Source organism: Pelophylax lessonae (genome assembly GCF_965119305.1).
Source record: "Pelophylax lessonae genome assembly, chromosome: 1".
In the NCBI taxonomy this organism is placed as follows: Eukaryota; Metazoa; Chordata; class Amphibia; order Anura; family Ranidae; genus Pelophylax; species Pelophylax lessonae.
In genome coordinates, this window is record NC_138768.1 from 346679644 (window position 1) to 346701314 (window position 21671).

The following is a 21671-nucleotide window of genomic DNA, read 5'->3' on the forward strand; positions in this document are numbered from 1 at the left end:
TTGGGGTGTCTACTTTCCAAAATGGGGTCATTTGGGGGGGGTTTGTGCTGTCTTGGAATTTTAGGGCCTCCGAAACTGTGACAGGTAGTGCAGAGGTGACATGCACAATTTACGCCATTAGAAAACCTGAGAGTGTTGATTGGTTTTCGCGGTCCTGTACACAGCTAGGCTCCCAAAAAGTCTCACACATGGGGCATCCCCATACTCAGGAGAAGTGGCAGAATGTATTTTGGGGTGTCATTCCACATATACCCATGTCATGTGTGAGAAATTTATCTTTTAGTGACAACGTTGTGTAAAAAAAAAAATAAATAAAAAAAAAATAGTAATTTTCCCAAAACTTGTGGTAAAATATAAAATATTCCATGGACTCACCATGCCTCTCAGCAAACAGCTTGGGGTGTCTACTTTCCAAAATGGGGTCATTTGGGGGGGGGTTTTGTGGTATCTTGACATTTCAGGGCCTCCTAAACCGTTAGAGGTAGTGAGAAAATGCAATGAAAAATGTACGCCCTTTGAAATTCTGATGGTGGTGATTTGTTTTTGGGGACCTGTACACAGCTAGGCTCCCAAAAAGTCCCACATATGTGGTATCCCTGTACTCAGGAGAAGCAGCAGAATATATTTTGGGGTGTAATTACACATATACCCATGGCATGTGTGAGCAATATATCATTTCAATGACAACTTTGTGTAAAAAAAAAATATATATTTTTCTCTGTCGCTCATTGACAGACGTAGTCCTCTTTGATTCATATCAATTGGGTTATGCTGCCCTCTACAGGAGTAGGACTAGGCAGAAAGAAAACGTTCTGGCTCCACCTTAGGGGCAGTCCCAGAGGGTATATCCCCTCTCTCTCTGCTACAGGATGTCAGTTTTTTTCTGTCTAGTCAGGAGTAGGAACCTAAGTTCCTTGCTGGGATCTTTTGGTCCTGGCAAGATTTTTTTAGAAACATTTTTTTTCCTTTTTTAGGTAGCTTTTGTCTCCAGTTTTCCTGTGAGATCTTAAAGCAAATCACGCCGGATCTGGGCGACGGGCTGGATGTTGAGATCCAGTGGTCACCCCAGCCGGCCTATGAGCGCGCGCAGGCCATAGCTCCGCGCTGGGTCGGCCGCGACACATTCAAGTAAGTATGCGGGACCGGGCGACGGGCTGGATGTTGAGATCCAGTGGTCACCCCGGCTCAGCCTACGAGCGCGTGCAGACCATAGCTCCGCGCTGGGTCGGCCGCGACATAGTCCCATTGGACGGGGACTGACCCTGCGAGTTAAACGTCTCACTTGGACGCCAGGAACCAGCAGAGTCACGGCGTCCGTATTGGTCGACAGCCCCCCACCTCGGTGGAGAGGGTACTGTGAAGAGAGGGTGCCCGTCAGTTCCGGTATGGTGAGTAAATGCTCCCCCTTCCCCCCTGTGGGGTTTTTGGGATACGGGCCCCTCTGTGTATGGTCGGATCCTTTTCTGACATTAAGGTTCCCCCTTTAGCCTATGACAAATTCACATATCCCCTGTGATAGTGTGATCTGGTTTGGGAGCTGACACTCCAGCAGGCTTGGTTTGGGAGCTAACACTCTAAGCAAACCTTGATTTAGGAACTGACACTCTAGCAACCTTGGTTTAGGAGCTGACACTCCAGCAGGCTTGGTTTAGGAGCTGACACTTCAGCTGGCTTGGTTTGGGAGCTAACACTCTAAAAGCAACCTTGGTTTGGGAGCTAACACTCTAACAACCTGGGTTTGGGAGCTGACACTTCAGCAGCCTTGGTTTCTCTAGCAGATTGATCCAAGGAAGCCTGGTTCGATTTACCATAGTAAACATATAAGCATCCAGAGCAAAGGAGGTTATAGCCTACCTTAGACTGTAGCTATCGCCATGCTCCCGCAGGCCGACAGGCCGCCATCAGCCGTTCCAGAGCCGTTCACAGGCCGCTGCACTGGAGGAGCCACGCTAGATCGGCAGTCCGCCGCCATTTTGTTGTAGACCGCATGTCTGCATTGCCTACACAGGCCGCCCGCAGGTCACGCAGGCAGCCATTTTTTCGAAGTCTATTGTCTTCTACATGGGGGCGGCCATGTTTGATGTGCCCAGCCGACCTCGAGGAGCAGCTGTTAACGCCGGAAGGCGTGCACAGGGGGCGGAGCCACTTCCTTTTACCCGGGAAACCTAGTACAGGACTTCCCAGTCTGCATAGGACAACGCTGACAGCAGTTTGATAAGGAAACTTCTCTGCATCAGGTGGTGAGCCCTTGGGGTCTCTCTCTCTCTCTGTGGGGGTCCAAAGCAGGTACGCTGAGGGGCGCTATTGCGCTGGTGGATTACAGATAAAAAAAGAAAGAAAAAGAAGGTATTTTTTATTTTTTCAAATTTTTCACTGGCAAAGTGTCCTGGATTACCATGGACCCTGCCGCACATGTATCTCCACCTGATCCCCTCGAGGTGGCTGTAGGACCCTCCAGTTCCCCACTGACTATTGAGTCATTGTCAGCAGTTTTGGAAACTTTTGTATCCCGGGTGGAAGTGGCTTGTCAGGGACAGGGCGCAAGGAAGCGACCCCCGCCTACCCCCATTTCATCTGAAACTTCAGATTCAGAGTCTGAGCCTATCCCTGCAGTTGCAGGTACCTCATCTGGGGTTTGTGTCTCGGGTACTGTCTCTTCAGACAGTGAGGAGGATGTTTCAGCATCTACCATAGCCCGAGAGGAAGCGTTGGTAAACGCATTAATTAGCCGTTCTGGAAACCTTAGGACTACAGGTTACACCATCAGAAGTAGCTGATACTGAGATTCCATTTGGTACTAATAAACGCGCCAAAATGGCGAAAGTATTTCCCTTACCCAAGTGTTTCGGTAATGTAATTAAGGAAGAATTGGGTCATCCAAAGCGAGCCCCTACTATTTCCAAACGCATTAATAGGCGTTATCCGTTCGAGGAATCCCTCCTCAAGAAGTGGACAGTACCATCTATGGTGGATTCTCCAATCTCCAGATTGAACAAATCTACGGTTATCCCATTGGAGAATGCTCCGTCCTTTAAGGATCCAGTGGATCGTAAGGTGGAAGCCGTGTCTCGCGCCATCTTTTCCCTGATTGGGTCAGCTTTCAGACAAGTAATTGCTATTGGTCTGGTTTCTCAAACTGTAACAGAATGGACCAAGTGGTTACGCCGGGACTTAGAAGGGAGTGATATCCCTCAGGCGGTATCAGATCTGTTAGAACAGATGATACAAGGGTTACAGTTTATCTGCGACGCTGCGCTAGACGCCACTCCATTATTGGGGCGAGCATCAGTCTCAGCAGTGGTTCTCAGGCGTACACTGTGGCTAAAATGTTGGTCGGCAGACCAAGGTTCCAAGAAGGCTTTGGCTAATCTCCCTTTTCAGGGTGAGCGCCTATTTGGGGCCAATTTAGATGAGATTATCAAGGATCTCACTGGAGGCAAGAGCACTTTCTTGCCACAAAGTACTAAGGGTAAAGGACCTCGTCAGAGACGGGGGCCTTCCTTTTCCGCCCATAAGAAGTTTTTTCGCCCCACGGGCGAAAAAGCAAAGCCCTCCAAAACTCCTTCGGGAGGTTTTAAGGGGCGCTGGTCGGGCAAGCAAAAGCCCGGCTCCTCCAGACCTGAAGATAAGACTACTAAAGCCTGAAGGTGCGCCCCCACCCATAGCTGGGGTGGGGGGACGTCTTCGCCGGTTTCCGGATCCATGGCTTTCCAGAATCCCGAACAAGTGGGTTCGCGAAGTCATAAGGTCAGGTTACAAGATCGAGTTTCGATCTCTCCCACCTGTGCGATTCTTCCCTTCCAATATCCGACTATCCCCGGATCGCTTAGAAGCTCTGCGGGGAGTGGTCACGGATTTACTACAACAAGGAGTGGTAGTCCACATTCCTTGGACAGAGCGTTTTCAAGGGTTTTATTCAAACCTGTTTACAATACCCAGGAAAGAGGGCAAGGTGTGTCCAATTCTGGACTTAAGAGCACTCAATTTTTTTGTCAAGATACAAAAATTCAGGATGGAGTCCATTCGTACAGTGACAGCCTCCCTGCATCAGGGGGATTTTCTGGCGTCCATAGACATCAAGGATGCCTATCTTCACATTCCCATTTACGCAGGACATCAGTGTTTCCTGCGTTTTTCCGTAGAAGAGAACCATTATCAGTTTGCGGCGTTACCCTTCGGTCTCGCATCAGCTCCTCGGGTCTTCACAAAGGTGTTGGCCCCAATGTTGGCGCTGTTACGTCAACGAGGCATATCGATTCTAGGTTACCTAGACGATCTTCTGCTCCGTGCGGAGTCTCCACAGACCTTGTTACAAAACCTAGAGATCACCATGATCTCTTTGCAAGAGTTCGGGTGGCTGATGAACCTGCAGAAGTCATCTCTGTTTCCCACCAGGAGGCTCAAATATCTGGGTCTAATTCTAGACACATCCAGGGCAAAAGTGTTTCTTCCTGCGGGGAAACTCCGGAAAATTCAATCAGCAATTCAGTTGTTACTATCCGACAACTGGCCTTCTCTTCGGACTTGCATGAGAGTCCTGGGTTTGATGGTGGCTTCTTTCGAAGCAGTACCATTTGCCCAGTTCCATACCCGAATCCTTCAAGGAGAGATTCTTCTCAAATGGAATCGGAATCCAGAATCTCTGGACAATCGGATCCGATTGAGCGAGTGGACCAGGGAGTCCCTGGTCTGGTGGCTTCGATCTCCGACGCTCAGCCAGGGGAAGTCATTTCTGCCAATATATTGGACGATTGTGACCACGGATGCGAGTCTTTCCGGTTGGGGAGGAATTCTCGGTCGATTATCTGCCCAGGGGCTTTGGTCCCTGGAAGAGTCCAGGTTACCGATAAATGTATTGGAACTGAGGGCGATCAGACTTTGTCTGATACACTGGACCGAGCAGCTCCAAGGCAGCCCGGTTCGGATCCAGTCGGACAACGCCACAGCTGTGGCTTATGTCAATCACCAAGGGGGCACCAAGAGTGTCCTGGCAGCCAGGGAAGTGGCCCGCATTCTTCGTTGGGCGGAACTGTTTGTTCCAGCTCTCTCCGCGGTGTTTATTCTGGGGGTGGAGAATTGGCAGGCAGATTATCTCAGCCGTCAGACTCTGGATCAAGGGGAATGGTCCCTCCATCCAGAAGTTTTCCACCTATTGTGCCTTCGTTGGGGCACCCCGGGTGTGGATCTGTTGGCATCTCGACTCAACAGGAAGGTGCGGAGGTTTGTGGCTCGCACCCGCAATCCTCTAGCAGAAGCCGCAGACGCGCTGGTCGCCCCGTGGGAGCAGTATCAGCTACTGTATGCCTTCCCTCCTCTCAGGTTGCTGCCGAAGCTTCTTCGCAGGATAGAGGTGGAGGGAATTCCAGTTATTCTGGTAGCTCCGGACTGGCCTCGTCGAGCCTAGTACGCCGACTTGGTCAGACTGGTAGCGGACGTCCCGTGGCGACTTCCTCTCAGGGAAGATCTGCTGTCTCAGGGACCAATCTTCCATCCTGCTTTACAATCGCTGGCTTTAACGGCCTGGCTATTGAGACCCAGGTGCTGAAGGACAAGGGGTTGTCAACTTCAGTTATTCCTACTCTAATTAAAGCTAGGAAAGTGACTTCCAGGAAAATTTATCATCGCACATGGAAGTCTTATATTGCGTGGTGTGAATCTCTTGGGTTTCCTCCACGTTCCTATTCGGTTAACCGAATATTGGCTTTTGTGCAACAAGGAGTTGAGCAGAGACTGGCCTTGAGCACTATCAAGGGTCAGGTTTCAGCATTGGCAATCTTCTTTCAGAAACCTTTGGCTACTCATTCCTTGGTACGGAATTTCATCCAGGGGGTGCTTCACCTGGCTCCGCCAGTGCGCGCGCCTTTACCACCCTGGGATCTTAATCTGGTGTTGTCGGTTCTTCAGAAACCTCCCTTTGAAGATATTAGGGAGATTCCCTTACCTACGTTATCCCAGAAGGTGGCCTTCTTGGTGGCCATCACTTCTGCACGCAGGGTGTCAGAACTGGCCGCATTATCTTGTCGTTCCCCATATTTGGTGGTTCATAGAGATGAGGTGGTTCTACGTCCGAATCCATCCTTCCTACCTAAAGTGCTTTCAGAATTTCATCTGAATGAGGATATTGTATTACCTTCCCTGTGTCCTAAGCCCAGCCATCATCGGGAGTTTGCTTTACACTCCTTGGATGTGGTTCGGGCGATCAGGGTATACTTGAAAACGACGGACTCGTTTCGCAAGACGGATTCACTTTTTGTGATCCCGGATGGCCCCAAAAAGGGGTTGCCTGCATCTGCCGCGACTATTTCCAAATGGATCAGACAGACGGTGGTACAGGCTTATTCTATTAAGGGTCGGGAGCCCCCGTTCCCTGTTAAGGCGCACTCCACTCGGGCGCTTAGTGCGTCATGGGCCTTTCGCCATCAGGCGTCATTCCTTCAGGTTTGCAAGGCGGATACTTGGTCGTCAGTGCATACCTTTGCAAAGTTCTATAAAGTTGATGTGATGGCATCGTCAGATGCCTCTTTTGGCCGCAAGGTTTTGCAGGCCGCAATTTGAGGAGACCGGCGGTCTACCTCGAGGGTTTTTTCAGTTTGATTTTTATGAGTCTCATCCCTTTGGTCTGATGAGCCTTTGAACTTCTAGTTGGCACCGGTTGGGCCTTCTAGATTGGATTTTGATTTCCGTTAATCCCACCCCTCATTTGTGGCACTGCTTTGGGACGTCCCAATTGATATGAATCAAAGAGGACTACGTCTGTCAATGAGCGACAGAGAAAAATGGATTTTTGTAAGATCTTACCGTAAAATCCTTTTCTCTTAGCTCATTGACAGACGTAGTACCCTCCCCTCTACTTTTGAGTTGGGTTGGGTTAAATTCTCTGACACTGCTTTGTGACATAACTGACATCCTGTAGCAGAGAGAGAGGGGATATACCCTCTGGGACTGCCCCTAAGGTGGAGCCAGAACGTTTTCTTTCTGCCTAGTCCTACTCCTGTAGAGGGCAGCATAACTCAATTGATATGAATCAAAGAGGACTACGTCTGTCAATGAGCTAAGAGAAAAGGATTTTACGGTAAGATCTTACAAAAATCAATTTTTTTTAGTCATTTTTCAAACACCTGTGACAAAAAAATGAAATATTCAATGAGCTCAACATGCCTCTCAGAACATTCCTTAGGATGTCTACTTTCCAAAAAGTGGTAGTTTGGGGGGGTTTTGTACTGCCCTGCCATTTTAGCACTTCATGAAATGAGATAGGCAGTCAGAAATTAAAGCTGCGTAAATTTCAGTATTTACACCATAGTTTGTAGACGCTATAACTTTTGCGCAAACCAATAAAAATACGCTCATTGAATTTTTTTTTGTCAAAGACATGTAGCTAAATATATTTTGGCCAAAAAAAAATACATAAATTGAGTATATTGGATATTCTTTAAAAGACAAAGTTGAAAATGTCATTTTTTTGCAAAATTTTCGCTCTTTTTTTATTAATATCGCAAAAAATAAAAAGCGCAGAGGTGATCAAATACCACCAAAAGAAAGCTCTGTTTGTGGGAAAAAAAGGACGTAAATTTCGTTTGGGTACCACATTGCATGACCGCACAATTGTCAGTTAAAGTCACGAAGTGCCGAGTCTTAAAATACCCCCTGGTCAGGAAGGGGGTAAAATCTTCCGGGGCTTAAGTGGTTAATGACCAGGCCATTTTTTGCGATTCGGCACTGCGTTGCTTTAACTGACAATTGTGCGGTCATGCGACGCTGTACCCAAATACAATTGATGCCTTTTTCCCCCACAAATAGAGCTTTCTTTTGGTGGTATTTGATCACCTCTGCTATTTTAGATTTTGCGCTATATTAACAAAAAAATAGCGACAATTTGGAAAAAAAACACAATATTTTTTACTTTCTGCTATAAAACATTCCTAATAAAAAAAATTTAAAAAATCTAATTCTGTTTATTAGTTTAGGCCAAATTTGTATTCTGTTACATATTTTTGGTAGAAATAAAAAAAAATCCTAAAAAGTGTATATTAATTGATTTGCGCAAAATTTATAGTGTTTACAAACTACGGGATAGATGGGGATGATCAATGGGGTTAAATGTGTTCCCTATTGTGCTTACTAACTGTGTGGGGAGATGGGTTGGACAGAGGCAGCGAGAGATCGGTGATTCAGCTTAGCTGAATCACCCAATCTTTCCCTGCCTCTCTGACAGAAGAGCCGCCTGCTTTGTTTACATAGGCAGGCAGCTCTTCTGTCATTTTAGCCCAAGATCGTGGGAGACTGGCGGCGATCAAGCCCACTCCTCCCGCAGTCTGGCTCCCGCTGTGTCTAATTACAGCGGGAGCGCGGCTCGAGCCGCCTAAACCACATGCACGTAATCACGTAGATCTACGTGATTATGCACAGCCGAGCAGCCCTGTGTGGGGCGGTCGGCAAGTGGTTAAAAGCTAATGCCAGGACTATAACACTGCAGCAAAAAGGAGATGCTAATTGCAAAATGAATTCTCAATCTATCAGCAGCCAAAAGTGTTTTTGATAAAATAAAACATGTAAAAGTTTTGAAAGGGTTATTTTTATCTTTAATTATTTTAATTTAGTTTTCTTTTGTTTTTTTTTACAAAAGCTACTTGCTTGGCTTTTTAACCACTTGCCTACTGGACACTTGTACCCCCTTCCTGCCCAGGCCAATTTTCAGCTTTCAGCACTGTCACACTTTAAATTACAATTGTGTGGTCATGCAACACTGTACCCTTATAGAATTTTTACCATTTTTTTCCACACAAATAGAGTTTTCTTTTTGGGGTATTTAATAATCGCTGGGTTTTTATTTTTTACTAAACAAATGAAAAAAGACTGAAAAATTTGAAAAAAATTGTCACAGTTTGTTATAAAATTTTCCAAACAGTTAATTTTTCTCCTTCACTGATGTTCTTTGATGAGGCGGCACTGATAAGCTGCACTGATGGGCATTGATGAGGCCGCACTGATAGGTGGCACTTATAGGCTCTGATAGGCGGCAGTGATAGGCAGCACTGATGGGGACTGATAGGTGACACTGATGAGGAGGCACTGATGTGCACTGATTAGCATCACTGGTGGGCACTGATTGGCAGCACTGGTGGGCACTAATAGGCAGCACTGATAATCAGGACACTACTAATTAGTGCCCTGATTATCAGTGTAGGAAAGAAAAGAAGATAACCGGCTTGTGTTTACATCGTGATTAGCTGTCATTGGACACAGCTCCTCATGTGGTAAAAGGGAGCTGAGATTGGCCCTTTACTCTGATTACAGAGCGGACCACCTGCGCGCCACACCCTCCCGGCAAAGTAAGCCTGAGCTGTAGCTGTCTTATGACTATAGTGCGGGCAGGAAGTTGTTAATATTTAAAATTCTCTATTGTGCAAAAATTTTAGGCAGGGGTAAAAAAAATACTGTAAATTATAAGAATGCTTTAAGAAATGGAAGTGTTAATAATAGTTTATTTTTATTAATTAACAAAATGGAAAGTAAACAGAAGAGAAATCCAAATAAATAATATTTGGTGTGACCAAACTTTGCCTGCAAAATAGCATCAATTCTTCTAGGTACACTTGCACACAGTTTTTGAAGGAACTTGGCAGGTAGATTGTTCCAAACATCTTTGAGAACTAACCACAGTTTTTCTGTGTATGTAGGCTGCCTCAAATCCTTCTGTCCCTTCATGGTAATCCCGGGCAGACTCAATATTTTTGAGATCAGGGCTCTGTGGATGCCAAAACATCACTTTAGGGACTCCTTGTTCTTCTTTACATTGAAGATAGTTCTTAATGGCATTGGCTGTATTTTTGGGGTCGTTGTCCTGCTGCAGAATAAATTTGGGGTCAATCACATGCCTCCCTGATGGTATGGCATTATGGATAAGTATCTGGCTATATACACTATATTACTAAAAGTATTGGGACACCTGCCTTTACACTTACATGAACTTTAACCACTTAAGCCCCGGAAGATTTTACCCCCTTCCTGACCAGGGGGTATTTTGCGATTCGACACTGCGTGACTTTAACGGACAATTGCGCGGTCGTGCACCGCTGTACCTAAACGAATTTGATGTCCTTTTTTTTCCCACAAACAGAGCTTTCTTTTGGTGGTATTTGATCACCTGTGCGATTTTTTGATCATGCGCTATAAACAAAAAAAGAGCGTCAATTTTGCAAAAATAATTGCAAAAATTTTTTTAACATTTTCAGGCAATTTGTTTTTTGCTACATATGTTTGGTAAAAAAAATTGCAAAAAGCGTATTTTGATTGGTTTGCGCAAAAGTTATCGCGTTTACTAACAAAGGGAAAGATTTTTGTCATTTTTGTTGTTTTTTTTTTAACGCGTAATGGCGGCGATCTGCGATTTTTTTTGCAGTACTGCGACATTGCGGCGGACAGATCGGACCCTTGACTGACATTTTTGACACTTTTGTGGTTACCAGTGACATTACTGCAGTAATCAGTGCTATACATATGCACTGTTACTGCAAAATTACACTGGTAGTGAAGTGGTTAACTTTATTTGAGAGGGAGGGGCTGTGTGTGTCCCTAGGGGCGTGATTCTAACTGTGATTGGCTGTCTGTTGAGCTGTAGAAACAGTGATCAACGGTTCTACATAGTAGAACCGTGTGATCACAGTTTCTACACAGGGGAGAATGACAGGCGGCTTGTTTACACAAGCTGCTTGACTTTCTCCCTCTGCAGCGGCGATCGCAGAGTGACCGGCGGACATCGGGTCCGCCAGTCACACGCGTGGGGGGGTCCATGACCACGCGGGAGCGCGCCTCCGGCGGCGCACACTCGCTCCCTAGACCCTCACAGGCTAGCGACGTAGACCTACGTCACTTTGCCTGTGAGGGGCTGACTGCCGACGTAGATAGTCGTGCGGCAGTCGGCAAGTGGCTAATAGCATCCCAGTCTTACTCCATAGGGATCAATATTTAGTTAGCCCACCCTTTGCAACTATAACTGCTTCAACTCTTCTGAGAAGGCTTTCTATAAGGTTTAGGAGTGTGTCTATGGAAATATTTAATCATTCTTCCAGAAGCGTATTTGTGAGGCTAGACACTGATGTTGGAGAAAAGGCCTGGTTTGTAGTCTCCACTCTTATTCATCCTAAAGGTGTTCTGTCAAGTTGAGGTCAGGACTCTGCAGGCCAGTCAAGTTCTTCTAGCCCAAACTTGCTCATCATTGTCTTTATGGACCTTGCTTTGTGCACTGGTCCAAATCATTTGGTGGAGGGGGGTTATGGTGTAGGGTTGTTTTTGAGGGGTTGGGCTTTGTCCCGAAGTTCCAGTGAGGGGAACTGTTAAGGCGTCAGCATTCCAAGACATTTTTTGACAATTTCATGCTCCCAAATTTGTGGGAACAGTTTGGGGTTAGCACTTCCTGTTACACCATGACTGCGCACCAGTTAACAAAGCAAGGTCCATAAAGACATGGATGAGCGAGTTAGGGGTGGAGGAACTTGACTGGCCTGCATGGATTCCTGACCTCAACCAGACAGAACACTTCTGGGATGAATTAGAGCGCGGCCTTCTCTCGAACAGTGCCTAACCTCACAAATGCACTTCTGAAAACATTCCCATAGACACACTTCTAAACCTTATGAACAGCCTTCCCAGAAGAGTTGAAGCTGTTATAGCTGCAAAGAGTGAGCCAACTCAATATTGAACCCTACAGACTAAGACTGGAATGTCATTAAAGTTCATATGGGTGTAAAGGTAGGCTTCCCAATACTTTTGGTAATATAGTGTATGTGTGTGTGTCTTTAGCAATATTAAGGCCTGTGTACTGTTTCCAATATGGTTTTAACCATTATTTCCACAAAGGAATGGTCTTTTAAAATTATGTGGGCATTGCTTTTCAGTCTGTGTTTATTAGTTTAAGCACCAGAATCCATGCATGAATCATTGTGAATTGACTTTAATGGTCTATTAACCTAAAAAATTCAATTTAATGATGTGTGTTCAGTAATGTCAGCTAAACTGTGCAGTAATGGCTTTAGTGAGTAGAAAAATACTTTTATTTTTTGTTTGAATGAAAAAGAAATGAAAATACTGCATGCATAATCTTTTTGTGAATTGAGCGCATAAACTCAAAAGAAAACACTTGAGGATTGTTTAATGAATGGCTGTACGCTTTTCCGTCCCCCTCCTATCCCATTAAAGTCGTTGTAAACCCTAAACATTTTTTACTGTAATGCATTTTGTGCATTAAGGTAAAAAATGTTTCTGGATGTGTATCGCCCCTCCCCCTATACTTACCTGAGCCTGTTCTTGATCCAACGCTGTGCCCATCTGTAGCTCCCTCCTTTTCTCCCCACTCTCAAGGCTTTGCTTAGGTCAGCAGGAGTCATTGGCTCCCGTTACGGTCAATCAACTTATGTGACGAGATAATGAGGAGCAGGGCCGAGCCTCACTGTCTGTGTCTATAGACGCAGGCAGTGCAGCTCGAGTTCAAACCTGTAGGTGTGCCATCATAGAAGGCCTTCCTATAGTGGCACACAAAGAAGAGGAGCAATGAACCCCAGAAGAGGAGGGTCAGGGCTTCTCTGTGCAATACCATTGTAAGCATATTATGTTTGTTGTTTTAAAGGATAAGTTCACCTTTGGGAATATGTTACATGTTCCACCCATACTAGCTCCCACTATTTGAAAGCAGCATGTCGTGCAGGGCTCTGCCCACACAGCCCCGTCATTCAGACACACAGCTCCGTGTGTCTGAATGAACTACAAACCCCGCCTTCACTACAAGCCCCACTTTCCTTAGCAGCTGTCGGCTTGTAGTTCTGAATGAACTACCACATCGCTGTCAGATAGTATTGGCTTACCTGTACAGGTAAGCCAATACCATGACAGTGTGCAGGAGACCTGCATGGCATGAGTGCCGTGCTCATCGCTGGTGCAATGCCTGGCACTTGCAAGTTATCCTTTAAAAAAAATTACACTTTAATTTATGTCAGTTTTAGCTATTAACAGAGTAACCAATCATGATGCTTTAGTCCTATCTCTCTGATGACTAATAGATGGTGGATGGAGGAATATTCCTGGCTGAGCCATTCTATTCTGACAGAAGGGAATACAGTGAGCAGTGCTGCAGCCGCTGATCATATGAAAGTTTTCCAATATCCCTAAATAAAATAAAACAAGCTGCGCTAAAGCTGTGAAACAGTGCTATCACAACACGTATATAACAGATGATGATATTAAAAGATATATTCCACAATAGTAAATTCACAGATTTCACTAGATGTAGTGGGACCTCCACTAGTAGTGCAAACTGCTTACCAGAGTATAGTGAATATTGTGCCTATTCAGGGGGTTTCACACCCGAGACCCCTGAAGGATATCGCTCCTATGGGACAGTGCTCCACTATATTCAGAAATCCCGGACCATACAGTAGCCTCAGCCGACATCACACCATATACATAGGAAAAAAGATATAGGATCCCATAGCGTAATACTGATATGTATCGTATAAGAACGAAGGAGAACTATGGAGTGTGCAGAGTGTTTAAATGTGAAAGTAAATCACACAAACTGTGAAAGATCCAGATAATGACAGATGTCCAATACCAGGCCAAATTCCACCATAGTATAGTGACCACCACCAAATGTACCAACTGCTTACCAGAATAAATAAATAAATCGCCAAAAGTTGATTTTGGATGATTCAAACACTATATTCCACTCAAAGAATAGTGACCACCACCAATAGTACAAACTGCTTACCAGAAGTAAACATATAATTGCAGAGTGAAGGAATGCAGGGACAATCCAGATATGAACCAGACTCCACCTATTAAGAACAGTGACCACCACCCGAAGCTGCAAACTGCTTACCAGATATTATTATATAAAATCCCAAATGGAATGAATTCATCAAGGGTCTCAGATGCTCCAGCAATCCAATATGAAGAAAACTCAATGGACCTCCAAAGTAGTGTGTTCAAAACTCACAGTATGGGCACCAATCACCAGGTCACATGTATAAAAGTAAAAATATACCCCATAGCGTAAAACCGTATATTTTATTTAAAATCAATAGAGAAAAAAAACTTACAAACATCAAAAGTAGAGAGCGTGTAGAATGATAATAAGCCGCCGGCCGGTCATCTCTTCCGCCCGCCCTTGGTCTCACTCGGATGACGTCAGCACGCGGCGACCGGCGTACGTTTCGTCAGAAATGACGTTTTCAAGGTACGGACGGCGTGCTGACGACACCGCTTATATACAAGCATAACAGGGATCCGCCAGCTGTGACTTCCGGCATCCGCTCTATCGGCCATATTTGTATGGGTACATCCAGGGATTTTGCCCATAGAATCTTACCATAGTAACAGCCAATTTGAATTTCAAAACATAATTAAAAAACAGAGGGGTAAGCAATTATTATTCAATGATTAAAACTGCAATGGCTCATAAGATATCTGACAAAGGCATAACTGCATATACAGAGTCAAATAACGTATATTACAAAGCCAGATATTACCATGCAAAACCACGGCACATTATATCTCAGCCATTTATACTAAAAACGGGATTGTTTATATGTTAATCTATAACAAATTGCAATTATGACTCACAGGAGATCTCCCGATGGTCAAAACTGCATATTTGAAAACTTACGTCATAAATTGCAAAACAGGTATTACCCTGTAAAACCAAAATATGAAAAAAAAAAAAATTTGGACCATATCATGTATTGGAATTATATATAAATCCCATAAGTCACATAGGGAAATGACCTAAGGATCCAAAGAAAAACATAATGAATTAAATAAAATACAATAAGCTTATAAAATATATTAAAATTGAGTTAAATAACATATGAATTAAATAACATATAGTGACCAGAATGTGATGAACATACTAAAAATGCTCCAAAATCAGTAAATATAAATTGAACCTCCATTAGAATGAGGACCTAATTAAATAACCAATTTTCCTATATATAGCTCAATCTCAATCTATAGGGACAGTCGATCAAAAAATGACTCTTGATATCCTCCTAATCAGTAGGACACACTGAAAAACAAGTGTAATATCTATGGATGGATTACAAAAACACCGGACTATTTTCAAATTATGTACCAAAACGCGTGGACGGGGAAGTCTACGTGTTATCGATAAACGCATTAACGTCTACGTCCACATTAAGTCCGAAAGGTGTATAGGTCTTAACCCTATATATCCAGGCCATCTCCATTTTGGACAAACCCCTTATTAAAGGTTCTCCTTGCCATTTAGGGCAGAATTTATCTATACCCAAGAACATAATATTTTTAGGGTCTTTATTGTGGGATATCAAAAAGTGCTTAGAAACCGAATGGTTTCTAAACCCTTTACGGATGTTCGCGATATGTTCATTAAGTCGCACATATAAAGGTCGTTTAGTTCTTCCAATATACTGAAACCCACACAAACACTGGAGAAGGTACACCACTCCAGTGCTGGTGCAGGAAATAAAGGGATTGATCTTATATGATTTTCCAGTACTAGTTGAAACAAAGTATTTTGTGTTTTATATGGTTCAGACGACAAACTTGGCATCTATTACATTTATAGAAACCTTTTTCAAAATTGGGTCATTATTTAATATATGGCGCGTTAATAATTCCTTAATCCCCATAAACTGGTTTGAAAAAGTAGTGATGAAGAAAGGACCAGACATATGGTCTCTACTTTCATCCTTGGGGCGTGTTACCAACAATTGAGATCTGTCAATCTGACTCACTTGCTCCAGGGACCCACGGAGAAAGTCACGATCATATCCCTTGTCAATGAATCTCTCCATGAGAATCTGGACCTGCTTCAGAAACTGTTTGGTCAGAGCAATTCTGGCGAATACGCATATATTGACCTTTAGGTACTGCCCGTAGCCAGGTGTTATGGTGGCAGCTATCAACTGGAATATATGCGTTTCTGTCAGTCGCCTTGAAATGCATAGAAGTAACAAAAACACCATTTTGAATGGAAATGAACAAATCCAAAAAATTTATAGTGGATTGACTCTTGTCATAATTTAAATGGATGCCCCTAGAATTAACATTAAGAGAATCCAAAAATTGTATTAAATCAAGTTCCACTCCGTCCCGTATAATGTGCCATGGTAATATCTGGCTTTGAAATATACGTTATTTGACTCTGTATATGCAGTTATGCCTTTGTCAGATATCTTATGAGCCATTGCAGTTTTAATCATTGAATAATAATTGCTTACCCCCCTGTTTTTTAATTATGTTTTGAAATTCAAATTGGCTGTTACTATGGTAAGATTCTATGGGCAAAATCCCTGGATGTACCCATACAAATATGGCCGAGCGGATGCCGGAAGTCACAGCGGGTGGATCCCTGTTATGCTTGTATATAAGCGGTGTCGTCAGCACGCCCGTCCGTACCTTGAAAACGTCATTTCTGACAAAACGTACGTCGGTCGCGGCGTGCCGACATCATCCGAGTGAGACCAAGGGCGGGTGGAAGAGCCGACCGGCCAGCGGCTTATTATCATTATTGGGGTATATTTTTACTTTTATACATGTGACCTGGTGATTGATGCCCATACTGTGAGTTTTGAACCCACTACTTTGAAGGTCCATTGAGTTTTCTTCATATTGGTTTGCTGGAGCATCTGAGACCCTTGATGAATTCATTCCATTTGGCGTTTTATATATCAATATCTGGTAAGCAGTTTGCCGCTTCGGGTGGTGGTCACTGTTCTTAATAGGTGGAGTCTGGTTCATATCTGGATTGTCCCTTCATTCCTTCACTCTGAAATTATATGTTTACTTCTGGTAAGCAGTTTGTACTATTGGTGGTGGTCACTATTCTTTGAGTGGAATATAGTGTTTGAATCATCCAATATCAACTTTTGGCGATTTATTTATTTATTCTGGTAAGCAGTTGGTACATTTGGTGGTGGTCACTATACTATGGTGGAATTTGGCCTGGTATTGGACATCTGCCATTATCTGGATCTTTCACAGTTTGTGTGATTTACTTTCACATTTAAACACTCTGCACATTCCATAGTTCTTCTCCTTCGTTCCTATACAATACATATCAGTATTACGCTATGGGATTTTATATCTTTTTTCCTATGTATATGGTGTGAGTTCGGCTGAGGCTACTGTATGGTCCGGGATTTCTGAATATAGTGGTGCACTGTCCCATAGGAGCGATATCCTTCGGAGGTCTCGGGTGTGAAACCCCCCTGAATGGGCACAATATTCACTATACTCTGGTAAGCAGTTTGCACTACTAGTGGAGGTCCCACTACATCTAGTGAAACCTGTGAATTTACCGTTGTGGAATATATCTGAATAGAGACTCTATTGACTTTATTATATATCATTTTTTCTTTTAATATCATCATCTGTTATATACATGTTGTCATAGCAGTGTTTCACGGCTTTAGTGCAGCTTGTTTTATTTTATTTACTTTTGGTTCTGTCACACTTGAAGCTGCTGCTTTATTTCTTTTAATCACCTAGAGCGGTTAATTTTCCTTTACTTATATTTTCCAATATTCCTGTTCGACCAAAGTCAACCTTTAGATTGACTTATGTCAAGCAGAAACTGCCTTAGATGAACTTAAATTTGTCTGGTCCCTACTGAACCAGCTGAATTTCGATCCATCTATAGCTAGCTGTAGAATTTGGCCTCATGCACACATAGCTTTTTGCAGCTTTTTATTTATTTTTTTTCAGCTAAAACCCCCCTCTATGTTATCTTATGGCCTCATGCACACACAGACGTTTTGCAGCTGTAAGTGGCATAGGCATTTTCAAGCTGCAAAAAAACCCAGGGCCAGTGCGTTCTGAGGACCAGCGTCAGAACTGTAAAAACATCTGACGCTGCTAAAGGCTGTTTAACATTGCTTATACAGCGTTAAGCCACGTTATACATTTTTTTTTAATGTAAAAATCAATGGTACCCTATGGGAGTCCATCGATTTGAATGGAAGTCGCTTCCAAGTCGGATCAGGATGATCCAACTGGTGGTGTGACTTGCGCTCTGAGGATCTTGATCTCTATGCCAAAATGGGGGAAAAAAAACCCCAGGTTCCAAACCAGGCTCTTCGGATCTGTTATGGATTTTGAGGGGAGCCCCACGCCAAAAAAACGGCGTAGGATCCCCCCCAAAATCGATACCAGACCCTTATCCGAGCATGCAGCCCGGCAGGTCAGGAAAGGGGGCTTTCTCCGATCTTCTTCCTCCGATCTTCTTCCTCCCGTCTTCTCCCTCCCGTCTTCTCCCTCCCGTCTTCTCCCTCCCGTCTTCTCCCTCTGGTCTTCTCCCTCCCGTCTTCTCCCTCTGGTCTTCTCCCTCCAGTCTTCTTCCTCCGGTCCTCCTCCAACGATGTTCCCTGGGATTATCCTGGCTCCGCTCTTTGCAGCTTCCTATATAGCCATGGGGGCGTGGCCTTGGAGACCCCGTCCCTTATGTCTTTTTATGACGATGCTTGATGACATAAGGGGGCGGGGGTCTCCGGGTGATGTCACGGGAAGGCTGAGCCCCCATGGCTATATAAGAAGCTGCAAAGAGCAGAACCGGCATAATCACAGGAGACATTGTCGGAGAAGGACCGGAGGAAGAAGATCAGAGAAAGATTTTTAATAAAAGACTTCTCAAAACAGTCACTTGTCATTATTTACACTACACTGCCTTTTTTGGGGTGAATGGGTAGGGGTACAATGTACCCCATACTCATTCACATAGGGCGGAGGTCCAGGATCTGGGGGGCCCGCTTCTTACAGGGGACGCCCAGATTCCGATAAGCCCCTTGCCCGCAGACCTCGACAACCACCGCCCAGGGTTGTCGTGAAGAGGCCCTTGTCCTCAACAACATGGGGACAAGGTGGTTTGGGATGGGGGGGTGCAGAGCCCCCCTGCTCCAAAGCACTCACCCCCCCATGTTGAGGGCATGTGGCCTGGTATGGTCCAGGAGGCGGTGGGGCCGCTCGCTCATCCCATCCCCTTTCCTGACCTGCCGGGCTGCATGCTCAGATAAAGGTCTGGTATGAATTTTGGGGGGATCCCATGCCGTTTTTTTGGCGTGGGGCTCCCCTCAAAATCCATACCAGACCCGAAGGGCCTGGTTTGGAACCTGAGGAAGACCCCATGCCGTTTTTTTTTCCTCATCTTGGCGTGGAGTTCCCCCTCAAGATCCTCAGGGCGCAAGTCGCACCACAAGTTGAATCATCCTGATCCAACTTTGATGCAACTTCTATTCAAATCAATGGGCTTAAAGCCGTATCAACAAGATAGCTCATAGGTAACCATTGATTGTGAATGGAGGCAGAAAAACGCTGCTAAAAGCCAACGTGGCCAAACATGCATTAAGGCCAATGGAAAAAGCACGTTTTTACAGCTGCTTTTTCCTGGCGTCAGCAGTGGCTCTGCAGCTCGTTTTTTCTAACGCCCTGTGTGCATGAGGCCATAAACTTTAAAAAGTATTTTTTCATAACAGTGCAGTGTTTTCAGTTGTCTGTTAACTAATACTGTAGTGACATTACTGATTTCTAGTTTCTTCAGTGAACATTGACGGTCAAGTACAGTTACATACCCAGCTATGTGTATTCCTGTATTCCCTGTTAGTACTCATGTTCATTTTCTAGCAGTCATTTTAAGCTTTGACATGTACCTGCTTTATCATATTAAGTCACAAAGTGCACGTGTTTTCGCTTTTGAATGCTGCATTTTGTTTACTGAAAGAAATGCATTGTGTGTGTGTTTTCTGATATTACCCTTAATGGATAATTGACAACTAAAAGTTTATGTTGTATAATACATAGGAATGCACTACTTGAAAGTGATGGAAACGTTAAAGTGAGTTCTATTATAAGAGTATTCACACAGTCTTTTTTGAAAGAATATGACCAGGATAATCTGCAGGTAATGTTCTTATTTAAGTTTTTATTCTTTCATCCAACTGTTCCTTCTTAATATTCTTGTTGCTTTTCTTCTATTGCATACCCAGAAAGTGATAGCAGTGGGCCAACCCAATCTACAGCATGCAGCAAACACATTGCACAAACACCGACAGAGCACTCCCATAATTATTACACATAAAAAACATGCACAGCCAGAGCTCACACAGATATAGCATGCACAGAAATTTCAAACACAGAACACTTGCGGAGTATATGCCGAAGAGAATGCACAGACAAAGCATGCACAATTATACCACACAGTTTAACCACTTGCCAACCACAATTATGTGTATATATACAGTACATTGTGGTTTGCAAATGGTTTACCGGCCTTATGGCTTAAGTAATTTTTTTTTTTTTTTAACTGGCGGCTGCTTTCTTATGAAAGCAGTCCGAGCAGCTCATTAGCCAGTGGATCGCTTTCAGAAGCTGTGGGAGGGGATGTCCATCGCTTCTCACTGGTGTTTCTCGGGCTTACCATTTTCACCAGCATGCCCGAGAAACGACCTGACGGTGCAGCCAGCTATACACAGGGGCGGACAGAGACTATCGCCTCTAGGGCCTTGGAGGACCGGAGCGACATCTAGAGCGGAAGTAAACAATTTTTTTTTTATCTTTTGCTTTTAAAGGTAATGGAGAGATTTGAGATCTTTTTGATCCCAGATCTCTCCATAAAGAGGACCTGTCATCCTTATTTTTATTACAAGGGATGTTTACATTTCTTATTACAAGGGATGTTTACATTTTTTGTAATAGGAATGAAAGTGATTAAAAAAAATAAATAAATAAAGGGACAGTTTAAAAATAAATAAGAAAAGAAAAAGTGCCCCCATCCATTTTGCATGCAGAAGCGAACGCATACATAAGTCGTGCACACATGTAAAAGTGTTCGCACTACATGTGAAGTATCACCGCAAAATGTTAGAGCGAGAGCAATAATTCTAGCACTAGACCTCCTCTATAACTCTAAACAGGTAACCTGTAAAATTTTTAAAAGTGTCGCCTATGGAGATTTTTAAGTACTGTAGTTTTTCGCCATTACATGAGCTCAGTTTTAAAGCATGACATGTTACATATCTATTTATTTGGCATAACATCATCTTTCATATTTTACAAAAAAATTGGGTATGCATTGTGTTTTTTTTTAAATTCATTAAAATTAATTTTCTCTTACATCCTCTGACAGTCGCCGCCCACTCATACAGTCTTCACCAATGGGTATTGACCGCTTATCCATAGGAGCAAGCTAGGCATAAGACTTGTCAAAAACAAAGTAATTTACATAGACACACCTATGGGGGCTGTCCCACTGGTCCAATACCCCCCTGCTATCAGCCATCCCAACTCAGTTTGTCTTCTGCCTAGTTAGGAGTGAGATAGGCTCTCCCTGTGCTGGGGCTACATGTCTCAGCCTTTCTTCTGTTTTATGATTTTATGTTGTGTTTTTTTCTCTTTGCATTACTAGCTGTTTATTTGTCAGCATTTAGTTAGTTGAATCTACGGATGACGACGGCGTTGTGGAGCTGGGAGTCGCACTGGTCGTTCTGGTGCTCCAGGACAGAGGGCCTTATGGAATCCCAGCCCGCCATCTAATGTTTAGCATGCTATGTGTACGCCCTGGCCTCGCAAACGACCTGTCCCTGTCCTCAGGGATGAAAGCCCGTGAGGTGGCCACCTCGCCTGGACGTCTCAACCGTGGCTACCGT

General features: G+C 44.1%; 1 protein-coding gene across 2 annotated transcripts in view; it reads left to right on the plus strand.

Annotated features, from left to right (window-relative positions):
- FANCC (FA complementation group C) overlaps positions 1–21671 on the plus strand; it is a 484570-nt gene that overhangs the window by 363041 nt on the left and 99858 nt on the right. For both annotated transcript variants that reach the window (XM_082267759.1, XM_082267760.1), the window contains exon 10: positions 19828–19927. In XM_082267759.1, coding sequence (XP_082123885.1) covers positions 19828–19927 — 100 coding nt within the window. The remainder of the gene's footprint in view (positions 1–19827; positions 19928–21671) is intronic.